The sequence below is a fragment of the Trichomonas vaginalis genome, chromosome V (genome assembly GCF_026262505.1).
Source record: "Trichomonas vaginalis G3 chromosome V, whole genome shotgun sequence".
Classification (NCBI taxonomy): Eukaryota; Parabasalia; order Trichomonadida; family Trichomonadidae; genus Trichomonas; species Trichomonas vaginalis.
The window spans coordinates 7,889,072-7,916,493 of NC_067207.1; the positions used below are offsets into that span (position 1 = coordinate 7,889,072).

At 36.4% G+C, this 27,422-nt stretch overlaps 5 protein-coding genes and 3 pseudogenes across 8 annotated transcripts, besides 11 other annotated features; 4 read left to right on the forward strand and 4 right to left on the reverse strand.

Annotated features, from left to right (window-relative positions):
- Positions 1-1,350: 1,350 nt before the first annotated feature.
- Positions 1,351-3,675, forward strand: TVAGG3_0297680 (WD repeat-containing protein 11 family; the record flags this gene model as incomplete). The annotated part of the gene is made up of 1 exon (XM_051229407.1): positions 1,351-3,675. One exon carries the CDS (start codon positions 1,351-1,353, stop codon positions 3,673-3,675), a length of 2,325 nt encoding a protein of 774 aa, XP_051099137.1.
- Positions 3,676-4,277: 602 nt separating this feature from the next.
- Positions 4,278-4,305: a terminal%2Cinverted (terminal inverted repeat of Mariner transposon ID:TVAGG3_0297690).
- Positions 4,278-4,999: a mobile genetic element.
- Positions 4,998-5,974: a mobile genetic element.
- Positions 5,975-6,560: a mobile genetic element.
- Positions 6,533-6,560: a terminal%2Cinverted (terminal inverted repeat of Mariner transposon ID:TVAGG3_0297720).
- Positions 6,561-6,726: 166 nt separating this feature from the next.
- On the reverse strand, positions 6,727-7,526 carry TVAGG3_0297730 (annotated as a pseudogene). The gene has a single exon: positions 6,727-7,525. A coding segment is annotated over exon 1 (799 nt).
- A 1,284-nt stretch (positions 7,527-8,810) lies between these two features.
- Positions 8,811-27,076: a mobile genetic element.
- TVAGG3_0297750 (uncharacterized protein) lies at positions 9,217-10,023 on the reverse strand (the record flags this gene model as incomplete). The annotated part of the gene is made up of 1 exon (XM_051229408.1): positions 9,217-10,023. One exon carries the CDS (start codon positions 10,021-10,023, stop codon positions 9,217-9,219), a length of 807 nt encoding a protein of 268 aa, XP_051099138.1.
- On the reverse strand, positions 12,616-13,570 carry TVAGG3_0297760 (protein of unknown function, DUF4106 family; the record flags this gene model as incomplete). The annotated part of the gene is made up of 1 exon (XM_051229409.1): positions 12,616-13,570. A coding segment is annotated over one exon (955 nt), but the record flags the coding sequence as incomplete, so codon positions are not given.
- Positions 17,525-18,371, forward strand: TVAGG3_0297770 (WD repeat-containing protein 11 family; the record flags this gene model as incomplete). Its single annotated transcript, XM_051229410.1, has 1 exon — positions 17,525-18,371. A coding segment is annotated over one exon (847 nt), but the record flags the coding sequence as incomplete, so codon positions are not given.
- Positions 19,557-19,584: a terminal%2Cinverted (terminal inverted repeat of Mariner transposon ID:TVAGG3_0297780).
- Positions 19,557-20,278: a mobile genetic element.
- On the forward strand, positions 19,653-20,278 carry TVAGG3_0297790 (annotated as a pseudogene). The gene has a single exon. A coding segment is annotated over exon 1 (626 nt).
- Positions 20,277-21,253: a mobile genetic element.
- TVAGG3_0297820 lies at positions 21,254-21,759 on the forward strand (annotated as a pseudogene). Its single transcript has one exon. A coding segment is annotated over exon 1 (506 nt).
- Positions 21,254-21,841: a mobile genetic element.
- Positions 21,814-21,841: a terminal%2Cinverted (terminal inverted repeat of Mariner transposon ID:TVAGG3_0297810).
- On the reverse strand, positions 22,004-23,524 carry TVAGG3_0297830 (uncharacterized protein; the record flags this gene model as incomplete). Its single annotated transcript, XM_051229411.1, has 1 exon — positions 22,004-23,524. The coding sequence occupies one exon, from the start codon at positions 23,522-23,524 to the stop codon at positions 22,004-22,006; it is 1,521 nt and encodes a 506-aa protein (XP_051099141.1).
- Positions 27,077-27,422: the final 346 nt, after the last annotated feature.

Here is a 27,422-nt window from a genome sequence, read left to right on the forward strand (position 1 = left end):
TTACTTTCTTGCTAAGTTTTCATACTGTACGGTTTGGTTTTGCAACTGTAAAAGTTTTTCTGCCTTTACATTTGCTTCAACTTCTTTTTTATACTCATCGCTATCCATATATGTCTTCAGGGCTTTTTGTTTTATTTCTTCATCTTTCAGTACTTTATATTGAGTAGTATGGTTTTTCAAATTTATAACATCTTGTTCCATTTTTGCTACTTCTGCTGCTTTTTCTGACACTTTTTTCGCATATTCCTCTGTACTTAGTTCTTTCAGTTGTTCTTCTTTCTTCTTTTTCTCTACGTTTAACTCATTGAGTTTCTTTGTGTGTCTGTCATATTCTAGTTTCTTTTCGTTTTCACTTATTTGTTTCTGTATGTCTATGTTTGACTTTTTGACATCTGTTATTTGATTTTTGAGTGAACTCAAATTCATTTGACTTTGAGGGTTATAAGCTGTTCCGTCTGCAGCTCCACCATAGCCTGCCATTTTCGCTAAAAGTGCCGCTCTTAAACCTCCACTCTGTGCACCAATAACTCGGTTTAAAAGCATAGGGTTGCTTGACATTTGTTGCAACATAGTGGGGTCATTCAGCATTTGTTGTTGCAACTGTTGTTGTGGTGTCAGTTTTACTATTGGATGTTTCAATGCTCCCTTCCTCTTACGTATATTCTTACGTAGCTTACGTGGCATTTTAAGTGAAGTTAAAAAGCGGTTTTATACTAAACATCTTCGGGGCTAGAGGGCGCAACGCGCCTGGAAGCCCCACTACCTTTTTTTTTCAAGTAGATGTGATTTGATTCTGTACAACTAAATATTAATATATTTAAAACATTGTAGAATTAAAATTTTTGACGATATCAATTTATAAAAAAAATGCAAGCGAATCCTTTTAATAAAGCTAAGATACGATTTGCTTCACTTTGTCCACCTAGTAAAGTGTTCAACACAGGGAGCATGGACTGGGAAGCATGTGGGCTACTTGCATTAGCCGGTAAAGGCACAATTTATCTCTATAAAACTACTAAAAATGATATTTCTTTCTTATGATCCATTGAAATTCTAAATTCTAACATAACTTGCCTTAAATTCCACTATGAGCTACCTTATCTTGCAATTTCAGACGATTGCGGAAGAGTTTTGTTATGGGATTGTGAATCAGGTCTTACACTCGGAATCACTCGTCAAGTATCTGAAGCTCAGTATGTATCGGAGCTTCAATGGTCCCGTAAAATCGTTTTAGGCTTTGCAGAACCAAATACAATTTATAGTATCGATTTTTGGCCGTATGAAGCTGAAGATCAAGCGAAAAACTCACGAATACTTTGGAAGATAGATGTTCCTGGTACATATACAAGGATGGCTGTTAATAGTTCAGATATATTCACTGCAATTCTATATTCTAATGGTCCATCCTTTACAATTATCACGTCAAAGAATGCCAAGCAGGCTCCAACATCTCAATCTCAATCCCATACTTTAGATAAATCAGAAAAAATCGTAGAAATTCAACATCATCCCCATATTAGTAATATTTTATTAATTATGCTTGAAGGAAAAATACTTACGTTTAACATAGCGACCAAATCTGGCCGAAATCTTGTAATCGATGAATCATCCCAATCATCTTTCCATAAACTGCTTCCTTCTTTAACAAATGACAACGAAATTACAGTTTATGGTCAAGACTCGTCACTCAGTATCTATATCTGTAACGAAGACTACATTTTTACAAAATCAGGAACAATAAAATTGAAAAGAGAGCTGTTTGACTTAAAATCGAAGTATTTACCACTATCCGCTGCATGTAACCGTGCACTTCCCGAGCGATACATCGCGTTCTCTCCATCAAATGGCTTAGTTATGTTTGCCATAAAAGATGATATACCTTACGTCATCGCGCAGTCTCAAATTATACCACAGATACCAACCTGTTACGATTTCTACGACGGAATCCTTGCTTTCGGCACTCCAACCGGAAAGATAATTTTCGCAGACGTTTCAGAAGGGAAATACACACAGAACTACCTTGCATCCAGCACATCCATTGAAAAGATCAAGTTCCTTACCAAAGATGTCCTTCTGTGGTACTCAAAAACCGAGTGTGGATCAATAAATCTTCCCAAGCGCCAAGTTATTCCAATCCACACTCGCCTTGGCCCTGCCACAGACCTAATATGTTCAGAGGAGCTCGGCGTTTTCGTCCACGGCAAATACGACCTTGGTATTTTTTATGATGTCAAACAAAAGCCGATGACTCTTCAAACATCCATCACCGCTGTTGCAGTCCAAGTATCCAGAATACCAGCAACATGTTTCCAAGGCGATACTCCCAATTTCGCCGTATTATTATCTACCGGAGAAATCCAAGTCTACACATACAAGAACGGCATAGCACAGATGCCTGTTCTGAGGCTGCGTAACTCACGGGAGAACTCCAGGACAACTTGTCTTGCTTGGAAAGGCGATTGCATCATAACTGCTGACACAGACGGCGTAATTATGTTTTACGACTTTGCTTTCGGTACATCGAAGCAAACATACTCTCCTTTCATCGACATAGACAGGATAGAGTTCGAGAGATCATCCAGCGGATTGTACGTACACGCGAGAGACGGAAAATTTGGTTTTTCACTTGAAAAAGTGGAAAGTTGTCCTTTTTCTGTTTCCTCATTCGCTGTAACAGGAAATGGACTCGTCCTCGTCTCCCCGCTCAATGACGAAGCCGTGAAATTCGTTATTGCAAGAGACTGGAGATCTGTAAAAAGAATCACTTCACCTGCCCTCTTAAAACCGCTAAAAACCGCCCAGCAACGGTTAGAGCTTATGGGTGAGCAATTATTAACGAATCCTACTACAGGAACATGGTCAGAAGCACTTCAAATAGCTGAGATAGCTAATGACCATGGATTTCCAACTGATTCCATTATTTGGAAGTGTGTTTCACGTAGTTTGGGAGGTCCGAGGTTGCAAGCACGGCATTCCATGTTTGGAGGGAAAGAAGAAGTTGTTTCCGCGTTGAGGATTCAATCTTCTCTGTTTTCTCCTGCAGATACTCCGATTTCTGCCATTTTCAACTTGTTGTTCAAGTTCAGAATGGGTGATAGAAGAGGAGCTGTCGAAGTTTTCAAGAGTCTCTCCAACAAAAGCGAGTTCACAATAGTGGCAAGCATTTGTTCGGCGTTGCTTCTCGGTTACGAAGATAAAATTTTGCCACAAAACGTGACAGAATTTTTGATAACAACCGCTGTTCCACTTTTTGCACAGCACAGATTTATAGAAGGCTGTATATTGATGCATTTAGCTGGCGCTAATCTTTCTGCCGCAAGATATCTTCAGGACAACGGAAGATGGGAAGATTCTGTCGAAGTCTGCAAATTGGAAGAGTTTTCGAATGAGTCGAAGAGTTTGTTGAGAAGAGCCGCCCACCACTTCTTGGATACTGGAAATGCAATGAACGCTTTGTTGCTGTTCATATCAATAAGAGATTTCCATCCTGCTTTGGCAATTTTGATGCAGATAAAATACAAAGCTCTCGCGTTTCATTTGATGATGTTCTTGGATAGGGCTGATGTAATTAAGCCGTACGACGAAGACACTTCGAGATACGCAACACAGTTTGCGGATTTGGATACTTTGAGACAGGATATAATTGTCAAATATGACAAAATAATTAAGAAATAATTTTATTTGTATATTTATTTTCTTTATTTATAAAAAAAAGTCGAAAAAAAATGAAATTGTTTATATCGCATTTTCAATGATCTTTCAAGCCAGTTGTCAGATAGAAAAAAATTACGCATTTAACAAAGTTAAAGGGGAAAAGCATCCTGAAATTACGAAACATTTTAAAAAAAAATAAAAAAAAAATAAAGTGGGAAAGTCTGGAAATGATATGCTATGTATTGTAATTTTCAAAACTCAGCTTTCTAATGGAGCTATCACTTGTTACGTAAACTATATATATCGAATCAAAAGTTTGCCATGTTGTAATTTGATTTACAAGACATGATTTAATTAAAAAATAAAGGGTTTAAAATATAAAATAAAATATTTATCAAAGAAAAAAAGTTAAACTAAAAAATATATCAAAATAAATATTATATTAATATAAAGAGGTAGCAGTTTGACCAGCTGGATCTGTGATAGAAACTGTAATTTTAACCGTTGAGTCTTCAGAAATCTTTGAAGGAGCTGCAATTTGGAAAATTGTTTTCACTTTAGGAGAATATAATTTTCTCTTAAAATATACAAAAATAGTAATATCAATACATGTGTATAATATATAGGGTGTCCAAAGGTGCGTTTAGCACAGCGCTCTATATGAGACTATTAAAGGAGATATATGCTGATTATAAATATATAATAAAAAATATGAATATATGTATATGATGAGTATGTTGTATTTTGGCGCCATGCCGGGATATAAAATGAATTTTGAGACAAGAGGCGGTTTCGCGGGAAATTTTGGCGGGATTTTTTTCATTTTTTTAATGAATCATAAAGAAAACATCCTCGCTCTTGCAAAAAATGCAAAGACTGTAAAAAAATCTACGAGACATTGGTAAAATGCTTCGGTATGGATGCTCCTAGCTATTCCACTGTAACGTATCATGTTAGGATGTATCACTTCATGAACAAAAAGGCGCCCATCATAAAAATTGACAAAAAATCGCCGGATCAAAGAAAAATCAAAGCAATTCTTCAAGCGCTAGATGAAGACCCAAGAGCATCACTTAGAAGGATAGAGGAGATGACAAAGATACCACGTACAACAGTCAGTTATTATCTGCACAATTATTTGAACTACAAACTAGCGTATACACGTTGGGTTCCGCACAACCTTAATTCAGTTCAAAAAAAATCTAGAGTCCAATCTTCGAAAGAGCTCCTCTCTATATTGGGTGCGTATCAATCCAAGAAGTTTCGCTTTTTAGTAACAGGGGACGAGTCTTGGTTTCAATATGCAACAGAAGCCAAAATCATATGGATCCCGAAGGATGAAAATGTTGTAAACGAAAACGATAAAAACGGTTTGACAGTAAAGTGACACTTTACATGGCAAAAAATAGAGCCTTACTTTTGAGATACTTGAGATTGAAACTGAATCTTATGAGGCGGTGATCTTGAATCACTACCTCATAAGGTTCAGTTTCATATAAAATTTGTTGCAATTTGTTATTCTTTTGCAATCATTTCTTATAAGATTTTACATCTTTTAGCGGAGAATGTTTGTTATCATGTATATATTATAAATATCTACACGATAACGAACATTCCTCGCTAAATTGCTGAGAAACTTTGAGGAAATGTCGAACAATTTCCTCAAAGTTTCTCAGATTTATATAGATCACTAGAGTCCCCTAGGCACTGATTCTGGTTCAGTACCTAGGAGGCTCTAGTTCTTTAACGAACTGATAAAATGTTTTTAAATTTTTGGATATTGCTACCTGTGAAGCACTGACTTCAAGTCAGTACCTCACAGGTAGCAATTACATTGAAAGATGGGAGAAACTTTGTCCGAATGTTAAACTATTCGGACAAAGTTTCTCCCATTTGTAGTGGAGATGGAAGGCTTTGAGGTATATTGTATTAATATATACCCCAAAGCCTTCCATCTCCACTTGAAAGTGTCCAAACTTTGGGTTAATAGTTTGCAATTAACCCAAAGTTTGGACACTTTCTAGAAGGAATTGGAGGGTAAGAGATATACATTCATATGGTATATCTCTTACCCTCCAATTCCTTCTTAAAATGGGAGAAACTTTGTCCGAATGTTAAACTATTCGGACAAAGTTTCTCCCATTTTAAGAAGGAATTGGAGGCTATGAGATACTGATGAAATGTCAGTAACTCATGGCTTCCAATTCCTTCCTAAAACTCATAAAAGTGGACATTACATGCATATAAAATTTGACATGTAAAGTCCACTTTTTGCGAGCGGGGATTTGACTCCGTCAAATCCCCTTTTTCGTTTACGAGAAAAATCCGCAAACATTCCCGAAGAAAAAAATTGACACACCAATGATGATGTTGTCGGTTTTTTGGGGCGTAAATGACATCATCGCAATTGATATTCTTCAAAAACCTAATACGATGAATGCTCAGTATCTAATTGACAATGTTCTTACTCAAATTATCAATTCTGATGAGTTTGAGAAATCCAAACAACAAAAACAAAAGTTTGCAATTCATTTTGATAATTCAAGAGTTCACAAAAGTCATAAGGTAATGAATTACTTGGTGGAAAACAATGTCAAAGTTGTTCCAAACCCAATTTATTCACCTGATATTGCACCCTCTGACTTTTATTTATTCGGCACGCTAAAAAAGAGAGCTGAAGGACGCGAATTCGCGAGTCCAGATGATCTTGAAAATTTTGTAAGAGAGCAATTTGAGCAATTTTCTCATGATGATTTAAAGCGTGTCTTTCAAGCCTGGATCGATCGCTGCGAACGCGTGATTGAATCCAATGGTGATTATATTTAAATAAACTTTATATATATGTAACTTGTTTATTTCTATTCGCAGTATTCAGGTTTGTGCTAAACACACCTTTGGACACCCTATACTTTAAAACCATCGTGACAAAATTCAAAAACGAAGAGTTCTTCTCTCCAAATTTTTTTCAAAATCAAAAAAATGAGATAAAAAAGTACGTTTGGAAAATTCATTTTTAGCATTTTAGGAATTTTCTCACTTTTCTTCCAAATTGACATCCTTAATTAAATTAAATTACACATTAACACCGGAGCCGGAATCATCTTGGATATCAGATGATGATTTATCTTTAGATGGTTTCCTGCAGAAAACGAAGTAGATGATGAGAATAATAAGGATAACAGCAAGAAGAACGCCAATAACAATACCAGCCTTCTGTCCACCAGTAAGTCCACTATTTTCAGGTGTTGGAGTTGGCTTGGAATCATCAGGGCTTGGTGCAACGTATTGTTGTTTCTGAAGTGAAACCTCTGTTTCAATGATATTGGATTGAGCTTGATCTTTGGATCCAGCTAACCTAATTTGAAGTTTAACTTTCCCATCTTCTTTGATATCTTCATACTTTGGAGCTGGAATGTTGAGTAGATATGTTTTGCCTTCGTCGGCATGTAATTTCTTAATTGCAGATGGGGTTTCTACTTCAGTTACATTGTCGTCTGGGAGATCTATCCATTTCTGATCTGCATAGAATCTATATTGGAAGTTTCCTGTCTTTGCCTCAAAGTGTTGTAATGTAACTTTAACTGGAATATATTCACCGGCCTTGAATGGTCCTGTATGATTTTCAGCAACAACAGTTGGCGCAGATAAATATGGAGACTTTCCAAGAGAATATGTAACATTGCCGGTACCTAACTCGGATGTATGATTGGCGGCGAACTCAACAACAACAAGTAACTTTGTCTTATTATGATCCTCTGGAGCGTTAACTTTGAAAGTCCATTCTGTCTTGTTCGTGCTTGCTACGGCTGTTGCAGTGCTAACATTTTGTGATGTTTTGACGCTAGTGACAGAGGCGCTGGAAGCGTTGCTTTCTGTTGCAAAGAGATAATATGTCTTTGTAATTGTTAAGTTACTTTTGAGTATGATTTTGGCTGAGTATAAATTGCCTGAAATTACTTCGTTGCCATCGTTGTAAAGAACTCTATCGATAACTGGTGTGGAGAGTGTGTCAGAATATGTAACATTGCCGGTACCTAACTCGGATGTATGATTGGCGGCGAACTCAACAACAACAAGTAACTTTGTCTTATTATGATCCTCTGGAGCGTTAACTTTGAAAGTCCATTCTGTCTTGTTCGTGCTTGCTACGGCTGTTGCAGTGCTAACATTTTGTGATGTTTTGACGCTAGTGACAGAGGCGCTGGAAGCGTTGCTTTCTGTTGCAAAGAGATAATATGTCTTTGTAATTGTTAAGTTACTTTTGAGTATGATTTTGGCTGAGTATAAATTGCCTGAAATTACTTCGTTGCCATCGTTGTAAAGAACTCTATCGATAACTGGTGTGGAGAGTGTGTCAGAATATGTAACATTGCCGGTACCTAACTCGGATGTATGATTGGCGGCGAACTCAACAACAACAAGTAACTTTGTCTTATTATGATCCTCTGGAGCGTTAACTTTGAAAGTCCATTCTGTCTTGTTCGTGCTTGCTACGGCTGTTGCAGTGCTAACATTTTGTGATGTTTTGACGCTAGTGACAGAGGCGCTGGAAGTGTTGCTTTCTGTTGCAAAGAGATAATATGTCTTTGTAATTGTTAAGTTACTTTTGAGTATGATTTTGGCTGAGTATAAATTGCCTGAAATTACTTCGTTGCCATCGTTGTAAAGAACTCTATCGATAACTGGTGTGGAGAGTGTGTCAGAATATGTAACATTGCCGGTACCTAACTCGGATGTATGATTGGCGGCGAACTCAACAACAACAAGTAACTTTGTCTTATTATGATCCTCTGGAGCGTTAACTTTGAAAGTCCATTCTGTCTTGTTCGTGCTTGCTACGGCTGTTGCAGTGCTAACATTTTGTGATGTTTTGACGCTAGTGACAGAGGCGCTGGAAGCGTTGCTTTCTGTTGCAAAGAGATAATATGTCTTTGTAATTGTTAAGTTACTTTTGAGTATGATTTTGGCTGAGTATAAATTGCCTGAAATTACTTCGTTGCCATCGTTGTAAAGAACTCTATCGATAACTGGTGTGGAGAGTGTGTCAGAATATGTAACATTGCCGGTACCTAACTCGGATGTATGATTGGCGGCGAACTCAACAACAACAAGTAACTTTGTCTTATTATGATCCTCTGGAGCGTTAACTTTGAAAGTCCATTCTACTTGTTCGTATTTATATCCAGTGAAGATAGAATAGAAGTTTGGAGATGGTGTATAGAACTTTATACCTCGAACTGAAAAATCTTCTAACTTTGACAATAAGATATCCCAAGCATCTAACATCTTCCTTCCAACTTGTACAACTTTTATTTTCTTAAGTTTCTGTCTACATTCTTGTTCAGACACTATTGTTGCTCTTGGTTTGTTAAAGACAACATCCCATTCTTTCATGACATAACATTCTGGGGCAGAGTCAACATAAATGACTAAACGTTTCAAATTCTCGACTGCTTTGTTATAGTCTCGAAATGGACACATATTTCTGAATGCTTGGAAGTCATAAAAATCTGAAACATCTATTCTGTACATTTTTTTATAAAAATAAAAAAAAATATTTTTTTATTCTTGAGCTTGTTGTTCCATTTGTTCCATTTGTTGCATTTGTTGTTCTTGAGCTATTTGTTGTTGAAGTTGTTCTTGTAATACAATACTTTCACCAGTTGCATCTTCCAATTCGAAACTTTCTGCCGTCATTGACAAATACATAGGACATAAAAGTTTTACAGGAACAAAGTTTGCGTCAACTAAGGTTAAGTTTATGTTTGCTAAAGTGTTTGAGTTTACTAAAGCTGAAAACTCTGCATTCGAATGAACAATAGGCAAACCAGCAGAGAAAGTATTGTTTATACGCATAAGTATCTTTTGGTCATAATAGTTTCTGTCGACATTCGAATAACACTTTGAACCTAAGTTTGAAACAATATATAAGATTGGTGTGCTTAAAGTCAATGGAACAGACATTCCTTGTATGACACCTTTTCCTGTTATAGGAAACTGTTGGTAGTAAAAACCAGATATAAGTTTTGTATTATAACTCATATCGTTTATAGTAAACTCAGTCGGACATTCAAACATAATGAAACCTGCTCTAGTTGCAGCACATGTTACACCCGTCCTTAAAGTATTAAATAAGTCAACAAAACCTGTTGGTGGTATATCTGAGTAAGTATCTTCAAAGGAGTATTTTTTACCATTCACAACAATAAAGTCTTCTGGTGTCAAAAGAGCAAAACAGGCTTTAGTCGTCATTGTGTTTAAGGTTAGTTTACAATATCGTCCTTGAGGACTTTGTAAGTTTGTTGTTATAGAATTATATGACTCAGGGTTTTTAGTCGTAATAGTATAAACCATTATGTCTTCTGCCATTTACTTAGCAAATAAATTTTAATGAAATGTTGTGGTCGTCAAATATTTTTATAACGTCTGGGAAACTATATTTTAAGTTCAACGTTTCACCTCCTTTCATAACGTATATCTTGTCAATGACATTATATGAAACACCACAGCAACTAATGTCGGGTTCTATTTCTTTGATGTTTATATCGTCTGCCTCTGTCAAAAGTTTCAATAGTTCTTTCAAAACTTCATGAGGTGCAATGACATATGAGTTCACTTTTACAGGGTTGTGTTCGACCAAGTTTAACATTATACTTAAAGCTTGACAAATCTTCTCCTGAGTTTTAAGTTTGTCTTTCAGTTGTTGGTAGTCGTTTCGAATATCTGCAACAGAACTTAAGTCTCTGCTAACTTCAGGATATGTTGGTTGTTCTTTTACAGGAACTATTGTTATACCATCTTCGTCTTCGTATGGTTTCCCCACTTCAACATCTCTGTCTTTGACATTGACAACAACACTTTGACTGTTTGTTTGAGTTGGTGAATTTAACTTCACATCTGCCACCGCCATTAAACCTTTTGAAACACTTACACTTCTATTTTTCGGAAATGACATTTTACTTAGAATAAAAAGATGGACGTATTCAGATATCTCTTCGAATTGAAGCAAAACAAAGTTTACACACACAAACAATACAAATACATTGACAGAATAGTTCTTTACACAAACAATGGAAAATGTTATAGAATAGCAGTCTTTGCTGAACCTAAATATTTTCATAAAGCAAAGAAAGTTGGTATAACTGAAATGGTGAAAGTTCTTGAAGCAGACAAAAATATAACTTCAAAACTTACAGATATTTCTAAAGGAAAGTTTATAATACAATATTATGTCAAAACTGGCGTACTGTCAATATTTGACGGAGAGAAGTCAGTTCAAGAACAACTTACTGACCTGCTGCCAAAATCTGCTCGATGGAAGCTGTCGTTATGCCAATCTGAGGAGCCCCAGCAGGTTTCATCGAACGAATTTTCAAAAGAGCATCTTCCGTGAAAAGTGCTATTGGTTTTGTAAACTTCTTTGCTTTCAATTCATCTGGACCGTCTCTGTCACCAGTATATTGTATTTGAACTGTACCAACAGTTGAAATACCACCCATAAAGTCTTCTGAGTCAGCAAATGGAATGCCAAGCCAAAAGTTTGAACGGTCTCCATTTGTATATTGAGTTTTTTGACCTCCTGTATGGGTCCATACTTTCACATATGGCATAATAGAACTTTGCATTTCAGGGTTAATGGTTGTTGTGAAGTTGTTGTTAAAGTTCATAGCATCTAATGTCAAGTTGTATGACCTCATATCCTCAACTGTAGAATATTCTTCTCTTGGATAATATTTGCCATCTATGTTTATATGATATTTAATACCAGGGTTGTAGAAACAAGAATAGTCATTTATAGTTCGTCTGAAAAGAACAAACATAGTATCTGCATGTTTCATTGCAGTTGTTAAGGCAATATCTGTTCTTGCACCTGGGTCAGCACTTTGGTTTCCAACTTCACCTGCAAAGTCTTTGACAGATATTTGGTGTATAGGGAACATAAGTGGAACTGCAATATATTTGGCAGCTAAAGCATTTGAAATATCTGGGTCCAACATATAGACTGCAAGTCTGCTTTCTATTCTCTTGCATTCAAATTTTTCGCATGTGAACTTAACTGGGTCCCAAGCATCTCCAGCAGCATTGAAATAATAGTTTACTTCAGTGTTGAGGTTTGAGAAACCAAAGTCTAAGTCAACTTTGTCTTTGCAAAATTCGGCGAATGACGTTTTATTTGTTCCCTTTACGTCTGTAAGAGTGAATGGGTCTTGTGTTGGTGCAATGACTAAGTTATTTTTGCTTGGAGTAAGTTCGATAGAAATTTTTCCTGCCCAGTTTGGCAAGTATCTTAAAAACCTGAAGATGAGGAAAGATGACAAAGGAACTCTAAGTTTCAGTTTTACTTTAGTGGCAGCAGTTCCATCTGAACCAGAAAGGTTAACATAAACTCCTGGAACGTTAGGGTCAAGTCTTCTTATTTTCTCAATAGTTGCATACTGGTCTGTTTGTTCTCTAGCTTGTGGTTGTACTGAGTTTCTTAAAGCGAACCATTCATAGTTTGCCCATGTTACTGTTTGAACTAAGTCAGAGTTAGAATATATCTTATATCCCATGAAAACTTCTGGAGCATATTGGTATCCGACATAGAAAATTCCATTGCAACCTTTCTTTTCAGACAACTTGGCAGAAGGTTTTATTTCAATGTCTTGTTCCACGTATAAGAAAGAGTTGTCAATAGAAATAATATGAAACCTGTCGCAAGCAATATCTACTGTTGTTGAAGAACCTTCTCCAAACTCACCTACGTTTCCATAAGAAACAGCAGTTGTATATTCGTAAGTTCCAGGAACTATTTCTGACCTTCTAATGGCATTGTCGCATTCGTTATACCATTCGGAAACATTTCCATTCATGGCATCCAAAACTGTTGGCGTTATATTCTGAGCGGCGTACATTTCATATGGGTAAAAATATAGAATAGTTGGATTTATATGTCATAATAGAACCCACTCGGACCAAGCTTTACTTTCTTCCTGACTGAGTTTTTAACTCTTCTTTTTCCTTCATTGCCACTACTTTCACTAGATGAAGTTACTTCTTCACTACTTTCACTTTGTTCTACTCTTCTCTTCTTCTTTGGTGTCGCTTTTGGTAACTTGCCCTCTGCTTCAAGTTGTTGCATCTTTGCCTCATGTTCACCTAGTATGTTGTAAATTTCCCATGTCCTTTTTGCCTTTGGGCTCTGGTCGCCCATCTCAGGTAACCTATATCCTAGAAAGATTTTGTCATAGTTTGTATTTGAGTCTTCGCGTATTGTTTGCATGACTCTTTCCTGAGTTTCCGGTTCAAGCTCTTCAAACAGAGCTTGTCCATATGGAATAAGCTCGTTTCCAAATATATGTTTTTGTAGCCATTCTGGTTTTCTTTCCATGTTACCAATAATATCTTTTGTGAATGGGAAAGCTTTTACCCAATGTTTCAGTCTTTCGTCATTTATTTCTGTAGTTGGTTTTATTTTGTCAAGGAACATGTTTTTCAATACTAACATTTCATTTGGTACTGTCCATTTGAGTTTTCTTAAATATTCATCCCTTCTCGGTTCATTGTCTGCAAAGTAAGTTTTTATGACATTTTGTAAACTTTCGTTTGCAAGGTCATGTACAATAGGTTCTCTTCCTTCTCTCTCCCTAACTGTCTTTCTAAACTCTTCACCAAATATACCATCTCTATGGTTCTGTGTAGTTCTTTGAGATAAATGTTTTAGAACGTCAGGTGTTATATTTCCATCAGCCATGTTCATTTCATACTGGTTCAAAATATCTGCATCTTTCATATCTTTCAATGGCATTAAAGCCGCGCTGAAAATACCAGCTATATCTGGTTCACCATTCACTTCCATTGCGTCTACAACTTCTTGGAATTGTGGTTGTAAGTTTATGAACCACCTATCCGGATTAGCTTTATGACCCCATCTCATTGTAGTTCCATAGTCTGCAGAAACAAAAGTAGGTTTGTTTCCATATTGGTTAGGTTCTGAATGAACTTTAAACAATGTTTCATTTCTATATGTTTTGTTGAAATTTAACCTTTTATTTTCACCGAGTTCAGCCAAAGATTGAACGTTATATGGTCGTAAGTAAAAAGGATTGTTGTATTTGCGTACATTATCTTTCAGTACTTCCATTCTATGCTGAATATTTTCATCTGATGTTGGAGTCTTTTGTATGTCGGCAAACATTTTTCGATATTCTTCTACTATGTCAGCCGAATTTTTTTTAGACTCTTGGAAAGATTCCATATTCACCTCATACTCTTGTTGAGGGTCAAGATTTTTCGGCTGTTCCAAATCTTCATCTAGTTCTGTGAGGTTAGTTTCCAAAGGAGGGACTTGTTCGTTTCCTTCAGGCTCTTCTAGCTGTTGTTGCTGAACTATTTCTTCCATGTCTGGTTGTATCTGAACTTCTTCCTGTTGAGTTTCTTGTACCTCATCTGCTGGCATTTCATATATTCCGAGACCGTTTTTAAAAAGTTCCCTATCTAAGTCATCCGGACTCATAAACCTTTCTTCTTTCGTTCCGTCTCTATTTTTTACGCGTTTCATGAAGAGAGTTGAATTGTCATTTAGCTCTGACACCAAATATCTCGGAGTAAATTCGTTCATGTCATTTGGATGATATGCTATTAAATCATATCCCTTAGCGAGCTTGTATTTTCCAGGTTTGAAATTATATCCCATTTGGTGCTGAACCATAAAGCTAAATAGGTTCGGGTCTGTATTTCCTTCCTTGAACTTTCTAATAGCTTCTTTATATCTGTCACTAAAGTCAAGAGTATCTGGGTAACCATATTCTTCCTTAAGCATTTTTAAGAAATCTTGGTTTCCTTGTTCTCTACTTCTTTTATGTCCTTGCTCTGTTTGTGGTTGTTGTGCTGGTTGTGGAGGTGGTTGTTGTGCAGGGTTTTGAACTGTTGGTTGCTGTGCTGGTTTTGTGGAGGTGGTTGTTGTGCTGGTTGTTGTTGTTGTTGTGGTGCTGGATTTTGAACTGTTGGTTGTTGTGTTGGTTTTGGTGCATGCCTGTGTCTGTGTCCATGTGACGATGTAAATGTTTTAGGTAGTCCTGGTGCAGGTGCTTCTCTTGGAGGGTTTGGTGGTATATAAGTTCCACTAGCTAGTATATAAGTTCCACCAGCTGGTATATAAGTTCCACCAGCTGGCACATATGTTCCATCTGCAGCATAATGTCCTACCTGACTTTTCGTTCTTAAGAAAGCATTTACTAGGTCTCTTTTGGTCTGTTGTAACTCTTTTTCTTGACTTTCCACAACAGCTGTTCTAACGGCGTCATGGGCACTTTGAACTGCCTGTCTCGTTGCTGCATCTGTTATTTTCGTCATATTTTGTGCTACTTCTTTTAACTCTTTGTCGAAACCTTCAGACTTCAGTTTCTTTCCAGATGAGAAGTCGTTCACTAGTTTCACCTTACTATGAAGAGCTTCGAAGGCGTTCTTAAAGTCAGCATTCGTTAAAGCTTCATTTGAACTGTCTTCATCCGCTTGTATTTTTGTCCTTATTGACCCTATAAGTTGGGCTGCTTTAGCGTTGGCTTGGGCGTCTAACCAGTCATTATTAGCTTTTATATATTCTGCGCTTTTCATTGCCTTTTGCATGGCTGCGTCGTTATTTTTACTTTCTTGTGCTAAGTTTTCATACTGTACGGTTTGGTTTTGCAACTGTAAAAGTTTTTCTGCCTTTACATTTGCTTCAACTTCTTTTTTATACTCATCGCTATCCATATATGTCTTCAGGGCTTTTTGTTTTATTTCTTCATCTTTCAGTACTTTATATTGAGTAGTATGGTTTTTCAAATTTATAACATCTTGTTCCATTTTTGCTACTTCTGCTGCTTTTTCTGACACTTTTTTCGCATATTCCTCTGTACTTAGTTCTTTCAGTTGTTCTTCTTTCTTCTTTTTCTCTACGTTTAACTCATTGAGTTTCTTTGTGTGTCTGTCATATTCTAGTTTCTTTTCGTTTTCACTTATTTGTTTCTGTATGTCTATGTTTGACTTTTTGACATCTGTTATTTGATTTTTGAGTGAACTCAAATTCATTTGACTTTGAGGGTTATAAGCTGTTCCGTCTGCAGCTCCACCATAGCCTGCCATTTTCGCTAAAAGTGCCGCTCTTAAACCTCCACTCTGTGCACCAATAACTCGGTTTAAAAGCATAGGGTTGCTTGACATTTGTTGCAACATAGTGGGGTCATTCAGCATTTGTTGTTGCAACTGTTGTTGTGGTGTCAGTTTTACTATTGGATGTTTCAATGCTCCCTTCCTCTTACGTATATTCTTACGTAGCTTACGTGGCATTTTAAGTGAAGTTAAAAAGCGGTTTTATACTAAACATCTTCGGGGCTAGAGGGCGCAACGCGCCTGGAAGCCCCACTACCTTTTTTTTTTCAAGTAGATGTGATTTGATTCTGTACAACTAAATATTAATATATTTAAAACATTGTAGAATTAAAATTTTTGACGATATCAATTTATAAAAAAAATGCAAGCGAATCCTTTTAATAAAGCTAAGATACGATTTGCTTCACTTTGTCCACCTAGTAAAGTGTTCAACACAGGGAGCATGGACTGGGAAGCATGTGGGCTACTTGCATTAGCCGGTAAAGGCACAATTTATCTCTATAAAACTACTAAAAATGATATTTCTTTCTTATGATCCATTGAAATTCTAAATTCTAACATAACTTGCCTTAAATTCCACTATGAGCTACCTTATCTTGCAATTTCAGACGATTGCGGAAGAGTTTTGTTATGGGATTGTGAATCAGGTCTTACACTCGGAATCACTCGTCAAGTATCTGAAGCTCAGTATGTATCGGAGCTTCAATGGTCCCGTAAAATCGTTTTAGGCTTTGCAGAACCAAATACAATTTATAGTATCGATTTTTGGCCGTATGAAGCTGAAGATCAAGCGAAAAACTCACGAATACTTTGGAAGATAGATGTTCCTGGTACATATACAAGGATGGCTGTTAATAGTTCAGATATATTCACTGCAATTCTATATTCTAATGGTCCATCCTTTACAATTATCACGTCAAAGAATGCCAAGCAGGCTCCAACATCTCAATCTCAATCCCATACTTTAGATAAATCAGAAAAAATCGTAGAAATTCAACATCATCCCCATATTAGTAATATTTTATTAATTATGCTTGAAGGAAAAATACTTACGTTTAACATAGCGACCAAATCTGGCCGAAATCTTGTAATCGATGAATCATCCCAATCATCTTTCCATAAACTGCTTCCTTCTTTAACAAATGACAACGAAATTACAGTTTATGGTCAAGACTCGTCACTCAGTATCTATATCTGTAACGAAGACTACATTTTTACAAAATCAGGAACAATAAAATTGAAAAGAGAGCTGTTTGACTTAAAATCGAAGTATTTACCACTATCCGCTGCATGTAACCGTGCACTTCCCGAGCGATACATCGCGTTCTCTCCATCAAATGGCTTAGTTATGTTTGCCATAAAAGATGATATACCTTACGTCATCGCGCAGTCTCAAATTATACCACAGATACCAACCTGTTACGATTTCTACGACGGAATCCTTGCTTTCGGCACTCCAACCGGAAAGATAATTTTCGCAGACGTTTCAGAAGGGAAATACACACAGAACTACCTTGCATCCAGCACATCCATTGAAAAGATCAAGTTCCTTACCAAAGATGTCCTTCTGTGGTACTCAAAAACCGAGTGTGGATCAATAAATCTTCCCAAGCGCCAAGTTATTCCAATCCACACTCGCCTTGGCCCTGCCACAGACCTAATATGTTCAGAGGAGCTCGGCGTTTTCGTCCACGGCAAATACGACCTTGGTATTTTTTATGATGTCAAACAAAAGCCGATGACTCTTCAAACATCCATCACCGCTGTTGCAGTCCAAGTATCCAGAATACCAGCAACATGTTTCCAAGGCGATACTCCCAATTTCGCCGTATTATTATCTACCGGAGAAATCCAAGTCTACACATACAAGAACGGCATAGCACAGATGCCTGTTCTGAGGCTGCGTAACTCACGGGAGAACTCCAGGACAACTTGTCTTGCTTGGAAAGGCGATTGCATCATAACTGCTGACACAGACGGCGTAATTATGTTTTACGACTTTGCTTTCGGTACATCGAAGCAAACATACTCTCCTTTCATCGACATAGACAGGATAGAGTTCGAGAGATCATCCAGCGGATTGTACGTACACGCGAGAGACGGAAAATTTGGTTTTTCACTTGAAAAAGTGGAAAGTTGTCCTTTTTCTGTTTCCTCATTCGCTGTAACAGGAAATGGACTCGTCCTCGTCTCCCCGCTCAATGACGAAGCCGTGAAATTCGTTATTGCAAGAGACTGGAGATCTGTAAAAAGAATCACTTCACCTGCCCTCTTAAAACCGCTAAAAACCGCCCAGCAACGGTTAGAGCTTATGGGTGAGCAATTATTAACGAATCCTACTACAGGAACATGGTCAGAAGCACTTCAAATAGCTGAGATAGCTAATGACCATGGATTTCCAACTGATTCCATTATTTGGAAGTGTGTTTCACGTAGTTTGGGAGGTCCGAGGTTGCAAGCACGGCATTCCATGTTTGGAGGGAAAGAAGAAGTTGTTTCCGCGTTGAGGATTCAATCTTCTCTGTTTTCTCCTGCAGATACTCCGATTTCTGCCATTTTCAACTTGTTGTTCAAGTTCAGAATGGGTGATAGAAGAGGAGCTGTCGAAGTTTTCAAGAGTCTCTCCAACAAAAGCGAGTTCACAATAGTGGCAAGCATTTGTTCGGCGTTGCTTCTCGGTTACGAAGATAAAATTTTGCCACAAAACGTGACAGAATTTTTGATAACAACCGCTGTTCCACTTTTTGCACAGCACAGATTTATAGAAGGCTGTATATTGATGCATTTAGCTGGCGCTAATCTTTCTGCCGCAAGATATCTTCAGGACAACGGAAGATGGGAAGATTCTGTCGAAGTCTGCAAATTGGAAGAGTTTTCGAATGAGTCGAAGAGTTTGTTGAGAAGAGCCGCCCACCACTTCTTGGATACTGGAAATGCAATGAACGCTTTGTTGCTGTTCATATCAATAAGAGATTTCCATCCTGCTTTGGCAATTTTGATGCAGATAAAATACAAAGCTCTCGCGTTTCATTTGATGATGTTCTTGGATAGGGCTGATGTAATTAAGCCGTACGACGAAGACACTTCGAGATACGCAACACAGTTTGCGGATTTGGATACTTTGAGACAGGATATAATTGTCAAATATGACAAAATAATTAAGAAATAATTTTATTTGTATATTTATTTTCTTTATTTATAAAAAAAAGTCGAAAAAAAATGAAATTGTTTATATCGCATTTTCAATGATCTTTCAAGCCAGTTGTCAGATAGAAAAAAATTACGCATTTAACAAAGTTAAAGGGGAAAAGCATCCTGAAATTACGAAACATTTTAAAAAAAATAAAAAAAAAATAAAGTGGGAAAGTCTGGAAATGATATGCTATGTATTGTAATTTTCAAAACTCAGCTTTCTAATGGAGCTATCACTTGTTACGTAAACTATATATATCGAATCAAAAGTTTGCTATGTTGTAATTTGATTTACAAGACATGATTTAATTAAAAAATAAAGGGTTTAAAATATAAAATAAAATATTTATCAAAGAAAAAAAGTTAAACTAAAAAATATATCAAAATAAATATTATATTAATATAAAGAGGTAGCAGTTTGACCAGCTGGATCTGTGATAGAAACTGTAATTTTAACCGTTGAGTCTTCAGAAATCTTTGAAGGAGCTGCAATTTGGAAAATTGTTTTCACTTTAGGAGAATATAATTTTCTCTTAAAATATACAAAAATAGTAATATCAATACATGTGTATAATATATAGGGTGTCCAAAGGTGCGTTTAGCACAGCGCTCTATATGAGACTATTAAAGGAGATATATGCTGATTATAAATATATAATAAAAAATATGAATATATGTATATGATGAGTATGTTGTATTTTGGCGCCATGCCGGGATATAAAATGAATTTTGAGACAAGAGGCGGTTTCGCGGGAAATTTTGGCGGGATTTTTTTCATTTTTTTAATGAATCATAAAGAAAACATCCTCGCTCTTGCAAAAAATGCAAAGACTGTAAAAAAATCTACGAGACATTGGTAAAATGCTTCGGTATGGATGCTCCTAGCTATTCCACTGTAACGTATCATGTTAGGATGTATCACTTCATGAACAAAAAGGCGCCCATCATAAAAATTGACAAAAAATCGCCGGATCAAAGAAAAATCAAAGCAATTCTTCAAGCGCTAGATGAAGACCCAAGAGCATCACTTAGAAGGATAGAGGAGATGACAAAGATACCACGTACAACAGTCAGTTATTATCTGCACAATTATTTGAACTACAAACTAGCGTATACACGTTGGGTTCCGCACAACCTTAATTCAGTTCAAAAAAAATCTAGAGTCCAATCTTCGAAAGAGCTCCTCTCTATATTGGGTGCGTATCAATCCAAGAAGTTTCGCTTTTTAGTAACAGGGGACGAGTCTTGGTTTCAATATGCAACAGAAGCCAAAATCATATGGATCCCGAAGGATGAAAATGTTGTAAACGAAAACGATAAAAACGGTTTGACAGTAAAGTGACACTTTACATGGCAAAAAATAGAGCCTTACTTTTGAGATACTTGAGATTGAAACTGAATCTTATGAGGCGGTGATCTTGAATCACTACCTCATAAGGTTCAGTTTCATATAAAATTTGTTGCAATTTGTTATTCTTTTGCAATCATTTCTTATAAGATTTTACATCTTTTAGCGGAGAATGTTTGTTATCATGTATATATTATAAATATCTACACGATAACGAACATTCCTCGCTAAATTGCTGAGAAACTTTGAGGAAATGTCGAACAATTTCCTCAAAGTTTCTCAGATTTATATAGATCACTAGAGTCCCCTAGGCACTGATTCTGGTTCAGTACCTAGGAGGCTCTAGTTCTTTAACGAACTGATAAAATGTTTTTAAATTTTTGGATATTGCTACCTGTGAAGCACTGACTTCAAGTCAGTACCTCACAGGTAGCAATTACATTGAAAGATGGGAGAAACTTTGTCCGAATGTTAAACTATTCGGACAAAGTTTCTCCCATTTGTAGTGGAGATGGAAGGCTTTGAGGTATATTGTATTAATATATACCCCAAAGCCTTCCATCTCCACTTGAAAGTGTCCAAACTTTGGGTTAATAGTTTGCAATTAACCCAAAGTTTGGACACTTTCTAGAAGGAATTGGAGGGTAAGAGATATACATTCATATGGTATATCTCTTACCCTCCAATTCCTTCTTAAAATGGGAGAAACTTTGTCCGAATGTTAAACTATTCGGACAAAGTTTCTCCCATTTTAAGAAGGAATTGGAGGCTATGAGATACTGATGAAATGTCAGTAACTCATGGCTTCCAATTCCTTCCTAAAACTCATAAAAGTGGACATTACATGCATATAAAATTTGACATGTAAAGTCCACTTTTTGCGAGCGGGGATTTGACTCCGTCAAATCCCCTTTTTCGTTTACGAGAAAAATCCGCAAACATTCCCGAAGAAAAAAATTGACACACCAATGATGATGTTGTCGGTTTTTTGGGGCGTAAATGACATCATCGCAATTGATATTCTTCAAAAACCTAATACGATGAATGCTCAGTATCTAATTGACAATGTTCTTACTCAAATTATCAATTCTGATGAGTTTGAGAAATAAAAAACAACAAAAACAAAAGTTTGCAATTCATTTTGATAATTCAAGAGTTCACAAAAGTCATAAGGTAATGAATTACTTGGTGGAAAACAATGTCAAAGTTGTTCCAAACCCAATTTATTCACCTGATATTGCACCCTCTGACTTTTATTTATTCGGCACGCTAAAAAAGAGAGCTGAAGGACGCGAATTCGCGAGTCCAGATGATCTTGAAAATTTTGTAAGAGAGCAATTTGAGCAATTTTCTCATGATGATTTAAAGCGTGTCTTTCAAGCCTGGATCGATCGCTGCGAACGCGTGATTGAATCAATGGTGATTATATTTAAATAAACTTTATATATATATGTAACTTGTTTATTTCTATTCGCAGTATTCAGGTTTGTGCTAAACACACCTTTGGACACCCTATACTTTAAAACCATCGTGACAAAATTCAAAAACGAAGAGTTTTCTCTCCAAATTTTTTTCAAAATAAAAATGAGATAAAAAAGTACGTTTGGAAAATTCATTTTTAGCATTTTAGGAATTTTCTCACTTTTCTTCCAAATTGACATCCTTAATTAAATTAAATTACACATTAACACCGGAGCCGGAATCATCTTGGATATCAGATGATGATTTATCTTTAGATGGTTTCCTGCAGAAAACGAAGTAGATGATGAGAATAATAAGGATAACAGCAAGAAGAACGCCAATAACAATACCAGCCTTCTGTCCACCAGTAAGTCCACTATTTTCAGGTGTTGGAGTTGGCTTGGAATCATCAGGGCTTGGTGCAACGTATTGTTGTTTCTGAAGTGAAACCTCTGTTTCAATGATATTGGATTGAGCTTGATCTTTGGATCCAGCTAACCTAATTTGAAGTTTAACTTTCCCATCTTCTTTGATATCTTCATACTTTGGAGCTGGAATGTTGAGTAGATATGTTTTGCCTTCGTCGGCATGTAATTTCTTAATTGCAGATGGGGTTTCTACTTCAGTTACATTGTCGTCTGGGAGATCTATCCATTTCTGATCTGCATAGAATCTATATTGGAAGTTTCCTGTCTTTGCCTCAAAGTGTTGTAATGTAACTTTAACTGGAATATATTCACCGGCCTTGAATGGTCCTGTATGATTTTCAGCAACAACAGTTGGCGCAGATAAATATGGAGACGTTCCAAGAGAATATGTAACATTGCCGGTACCTAACTCGGATGTATGATTGGCGGCGAACTCAACAACAACAAGTAACTTTGTCTTATTATGATCCTCTGGAGCGTTAACTTTGAAAGTCCATTCTGTCTTGTTGCTTGCTACGGCTGTTGCAGTGCTAACATTTTGTGATGTTTTGACGCTAGTGACAGAGGCGCTGGAAGCGTTGCTTTCTGTTGCAAAGAGATAATATGTCTTTGTAATTGTTAAGTTACTTTTGAGTATGATTTTGGCTGAGTATAAATTGCCTGAAATTACTTCGTTGCCATCGTTGTAAAGAACTCTATCGATAACTGGTGTGGAGAGTGTGTCAGAATATGTAACATTGCCGGTACCTAACTCGGATGTATGATTGGCGGCGAACTCAACAACAACAAGTAACTTTGTCTTATTATGATCCTCTGGAGCGTTAACTTTGAAAGTCCATTCTGTCTTGTTCGTGCTTGCTACGGCTGTTGCAGTGCTAACATTTTGTGATGTTTTGACGCTAGTGACAGAGGCGCTGGAAGCGTTGCTTTCTGTTGCAAAGAGATAATATGTCTTTGTAATTGTTAAGTTACTTTTGAGTATGATTTTGGCTGAGTATAAATTGCCTGAAATTACTTCGTTGCCATCGTTGTAAAGAACTCTATCGATAACTGGTGTGGAGAGTGTGTCAGAATATGTAACATTGCCGGTACCTAACTCGGATGTATGATTGGCGGCGAACTCAACAACAACAAGTAACTTTGTCTTATTATGATCCTCTGGAGCGTTAACTTTGAAAGTCCATTCTACTTGTTCGTATTTATATCCAGTGAAGATAGAATAGAAGTTTGGAGATGGTGTATAGAACTTTATACCTCGAACTGAAAAATCTTCTAACTTTGACAATAAGATATCCCAAGCATCTAACATCTTCCTTCCAACTTGTACAACTTTTATTTTCTTAAGTTTCTGTCTACATTCTTGTTCAGACACTATTGTTGCTCTTGGTTTGTTAAAGACAACATCCCATTCTTTCATGACATAACATTCTGGGGCAGAGTCAACATAAATGACTAAACGTTTCAAATTCTCGACTGCTTTGTTATAGTCTCGAAATGGACACATATTTCTGAATGCTTGGAAGTCATAAAAATCTGAAACATCTATTCTGTACATTTTTTTATAAAAATAAAAAAAAATATTTTTTATTCTTGAGCTTGTTGTTCCATTTGTTCCATTTGTTGCATTTGTTGTTCTTGAGCTATTTGTTGTTGAAGTTGTTCTTGTAATACAATACTTTCACCAGTTGCATCTTCCAATTCGAAACTTTCTGCCGTCATTGACAAATACATAGGACATAAAAGTTTTACAGGAACAAAGTTTGCGTCAACTAAGGTTAAGTTTATGTTTGCTAAAGTGTTTGAGTTTACTAAAGCTGAAAACTCTGCATTCGAATGAACAATAGGCAAACCAGCAGAGAAAGTATTGTTTATACGCATAAGTATCTTTTGGTCATAATAGTTTCTGTCGACATTCGAATAACACTTTGAACCTAAGTTTGAAACAATATATAAGATTGGTGTGCTTAAAGTCAATGGAACAGACATTCCTTGTATGACACCTTTTCCTGTTATAGGAAACTGTTGGTAGTAAAAACCAGATATAAGTTTTGTATTATAACTCATATCGTTTATAGTAAACTCAGTCGGACATTCAAACATAATGAAACCTGCTCTAGTTGCAGCACATGTTACACCCGTCCTTAAAGTATTAAATAAGTCAACAAAACCTGTTGGTGGTATATCTGAGTAAGTATCTTCAAAGGAGTATTTTTTACCATTCACAACAATAAAGTCTTCTGGTGTCAAAAGAGCAAAACAGGCTTTAGTCGTCATTGTGTTTAAGGTTAGTTTACAATATCGTCCTTGAGGACTTTGTAAGTTTGTTGTTATAGAATTATATGACTCAGGGTTTTTAGTCGTAATAGTATAAACCATTATGTCTTCTGCCATTTACTTAGCAAATAAATTTTAATGAAATGTTGTGGTCGTCAAATATTTTTATAACGTCTGGGAAACTATATTTTAAGTTCAACGTTTCACCTCCTTTCATAACGTATATCTTGTCAATGACATTATATGAAACACCACAGCAACTAATGTCGGGTTCTATTTCTTTGATGTTTATATCGTCTGCCTCTGTCAAAAGTTTCAATAGTTCTTTCAAAACTTCATGAGGTGCAATGACATATGAGTTCACTTTTACAGGGTTGTGTTCGACCAAGTTTAACATTATACTTAAAGCTTGACAAATCTTCTCCTGAGTTTTAAGTTTGTCTTTCAGTTGTTGGTAGTCGTTTCGAATATCTGCAACAGAACTTAAGTCTCTGCTAACTTCAGGATATGTTGGTTGTTCTTTTACAGGAACTATTGTTATACCATCTTCGTCTTCGTATGGTTTCCCCACTTCAACATCTCTGTCTTTGACATTGACAACAACACTTTGACTGTTTGTTTGAGTTGGTGAATTTAACTTCACATCTGCCACCGCCATTAAACCTTTTGAAACACTTACACTTCTATTTTTCGGAAATGACATTTTACTTAGAATAAAAAGATGGACGTATTCAGATATCTCTTCGAATTGAAGCAAAACAAAGTTTACACACACAAACAATACAAATACATTGACAGAATAGTTCTTTACACAAACAATGGAAAATGTTATAGAATAGCAGTCTTTGCTGAACCTAAATATTTTCATAAAGCAAAGAAAGTTGGTATAACTGAAATGGTGAAAGTTCTTGAAGCAGACAAAAATATAACTTCAAAACTTACAGATATTTCTAAAGGAAAGTTTATAATACAATATTATGTCAAAACTGGCGTACTGTCAATATTTGACGGAGAGAAGTCAGTTCAAGAACAACTTACTGACCTGCTGCCAAAATCTGCTCGATGGAAGCTGTCGTTATGCCAATCTGAGGAGCCCCAGCAGGTTTCATCGAACGAATTTTCAAAAGAGCATCTTCCGTGAAAAGTGCTATTGGTTTTGTAAACTTCTTTGCTTTCAATTCATCTGGACCGTCTCTGTCACCAGTATATTGTATTTGAACTGTACCAACAGTTGAAATACCACCCATAAAGTCTTCTGAGTCAGCAAATGGAATGCCAAGCCAAAAGTTTGAACGGTCTCCATTTGTATATTGAGTTTTTTGACCTCCTGTATGGGTCCATACTTTCACATATGGCATAATAGAACTTTGCATTTCAGGGTTAATGGTTGTTGTGAAGTTGTTGTTAAAGTTCATAGCATCTAATGTCAAGTTGTATGACCTCATATCCTCAACTGTAGAATATTCTTCTCTTGGATAATATTTGCCATCTATGTTTATATGATATTTAATACCAGGGTTGTAGAAACAAGAATAGTCATTTATAGTTCGTCTGAAAAGAACAAACATAGTATCTGCATGTTTCATTGCAGTTGTTAAGGCAATATCTGTTCTTGCACCTGGGTCAGCACTTTGGTTTCCAACTTCACCTGCAAAGTCTTTGACAGATATTTGGTGTATAGGGAACATAAGTGGAACTGCAATATATTTGGCAGCTAAAGCATTTGAAATATCTGGGTCCAACATATAGACTGCAAGTCTGCTTTCTATTCTCTTGCATTCAAATTTTTCGCATGTGAACTTAACTGGGTCCCAAGCATCTCCAGCAGCATTGAAATAATAGTTTACTTCAGTGTTGAGGTTTGAGAAACCAAAGTCTAAGTCAACTTTGTCTTTCAAAATTCGGCGAATGACGTTTTATTTGTTCCCTTTACGTCTGTAAGAGTGAATGGGTCTTGTGTTGGTGCAATGACTAAGTTATTTTTGCTTGGAGTAAGTTCGATAGAAATTTTTCCTGCCCAGTTTGGCAAGTATCTTAAAAACCTGAAGATGAGGAAAGATGACAAAGGAACTCTAAGTTTCAGTTTTACTTTAGTGGCAGCAGTTCCATCTGAACCAGAAAGGTTAACATAAACTCCTGGAACGTTAGGGTCAAGTCTTCTTATTTTCTCAATAGTTGCATACTGGTCTGTTTGTTCTCTAGCTTGTGGTTGTACTGAGTTTCTTAAAGCGAACCATTCATAGTTTGCCCATGTTACTGTTTGAACTAAGTCAGAGTTAGAATATATCTTATATCCCATGAAAACTTCTGGAGCATATTGGTATCCGACATAGAAAATTCCATTGCAACCTTTCTTTTCAGACAACTTGGCAGAAGGTTTTATTTCAATGTCTTGTTCCACGTATAAGAAAGAGTTGTCAATAGAAATAATATGAAACCTGTCGCAAGCAATATCTACTGTTGTTGAAGAACCTTCTCCAAACTCACCTACGTTTCCATAAGAAACAGCAGTTGTATATTCGTAAGTTCCAGGAACTATTTCTGACCTTCTAATGGCATTGTCGCATTCGTTATACCATTCGGAAACATTTCCATTCATGGCATCCAAAACTGTTGGCGTTATATTCTGAGCGGCGTACATTTCATATGGGTAAAAATATAGAATAGTTGGATTTATATGTCATAATAGAACCCACTCGGACCAAGCTTTACTTTCTTCCTGACTGAGTTTTTAACTCTTCTTTTTCCTTCATTGCCACTACTTTCACTAGATGAAGTTACTTCTTCACTACTTTCACTTTGTTCTACTCTTCTCTTCTTCTTTGGTGTCGCTTTTGGTAACTTGCCCTCTGCTTCAAGTTGTTGCATCTTTGCCTCATGTTCACCTAGTATGTTGTAAATTTCCCATGTCCTTTTTGCCTTTGGGCTCTGGT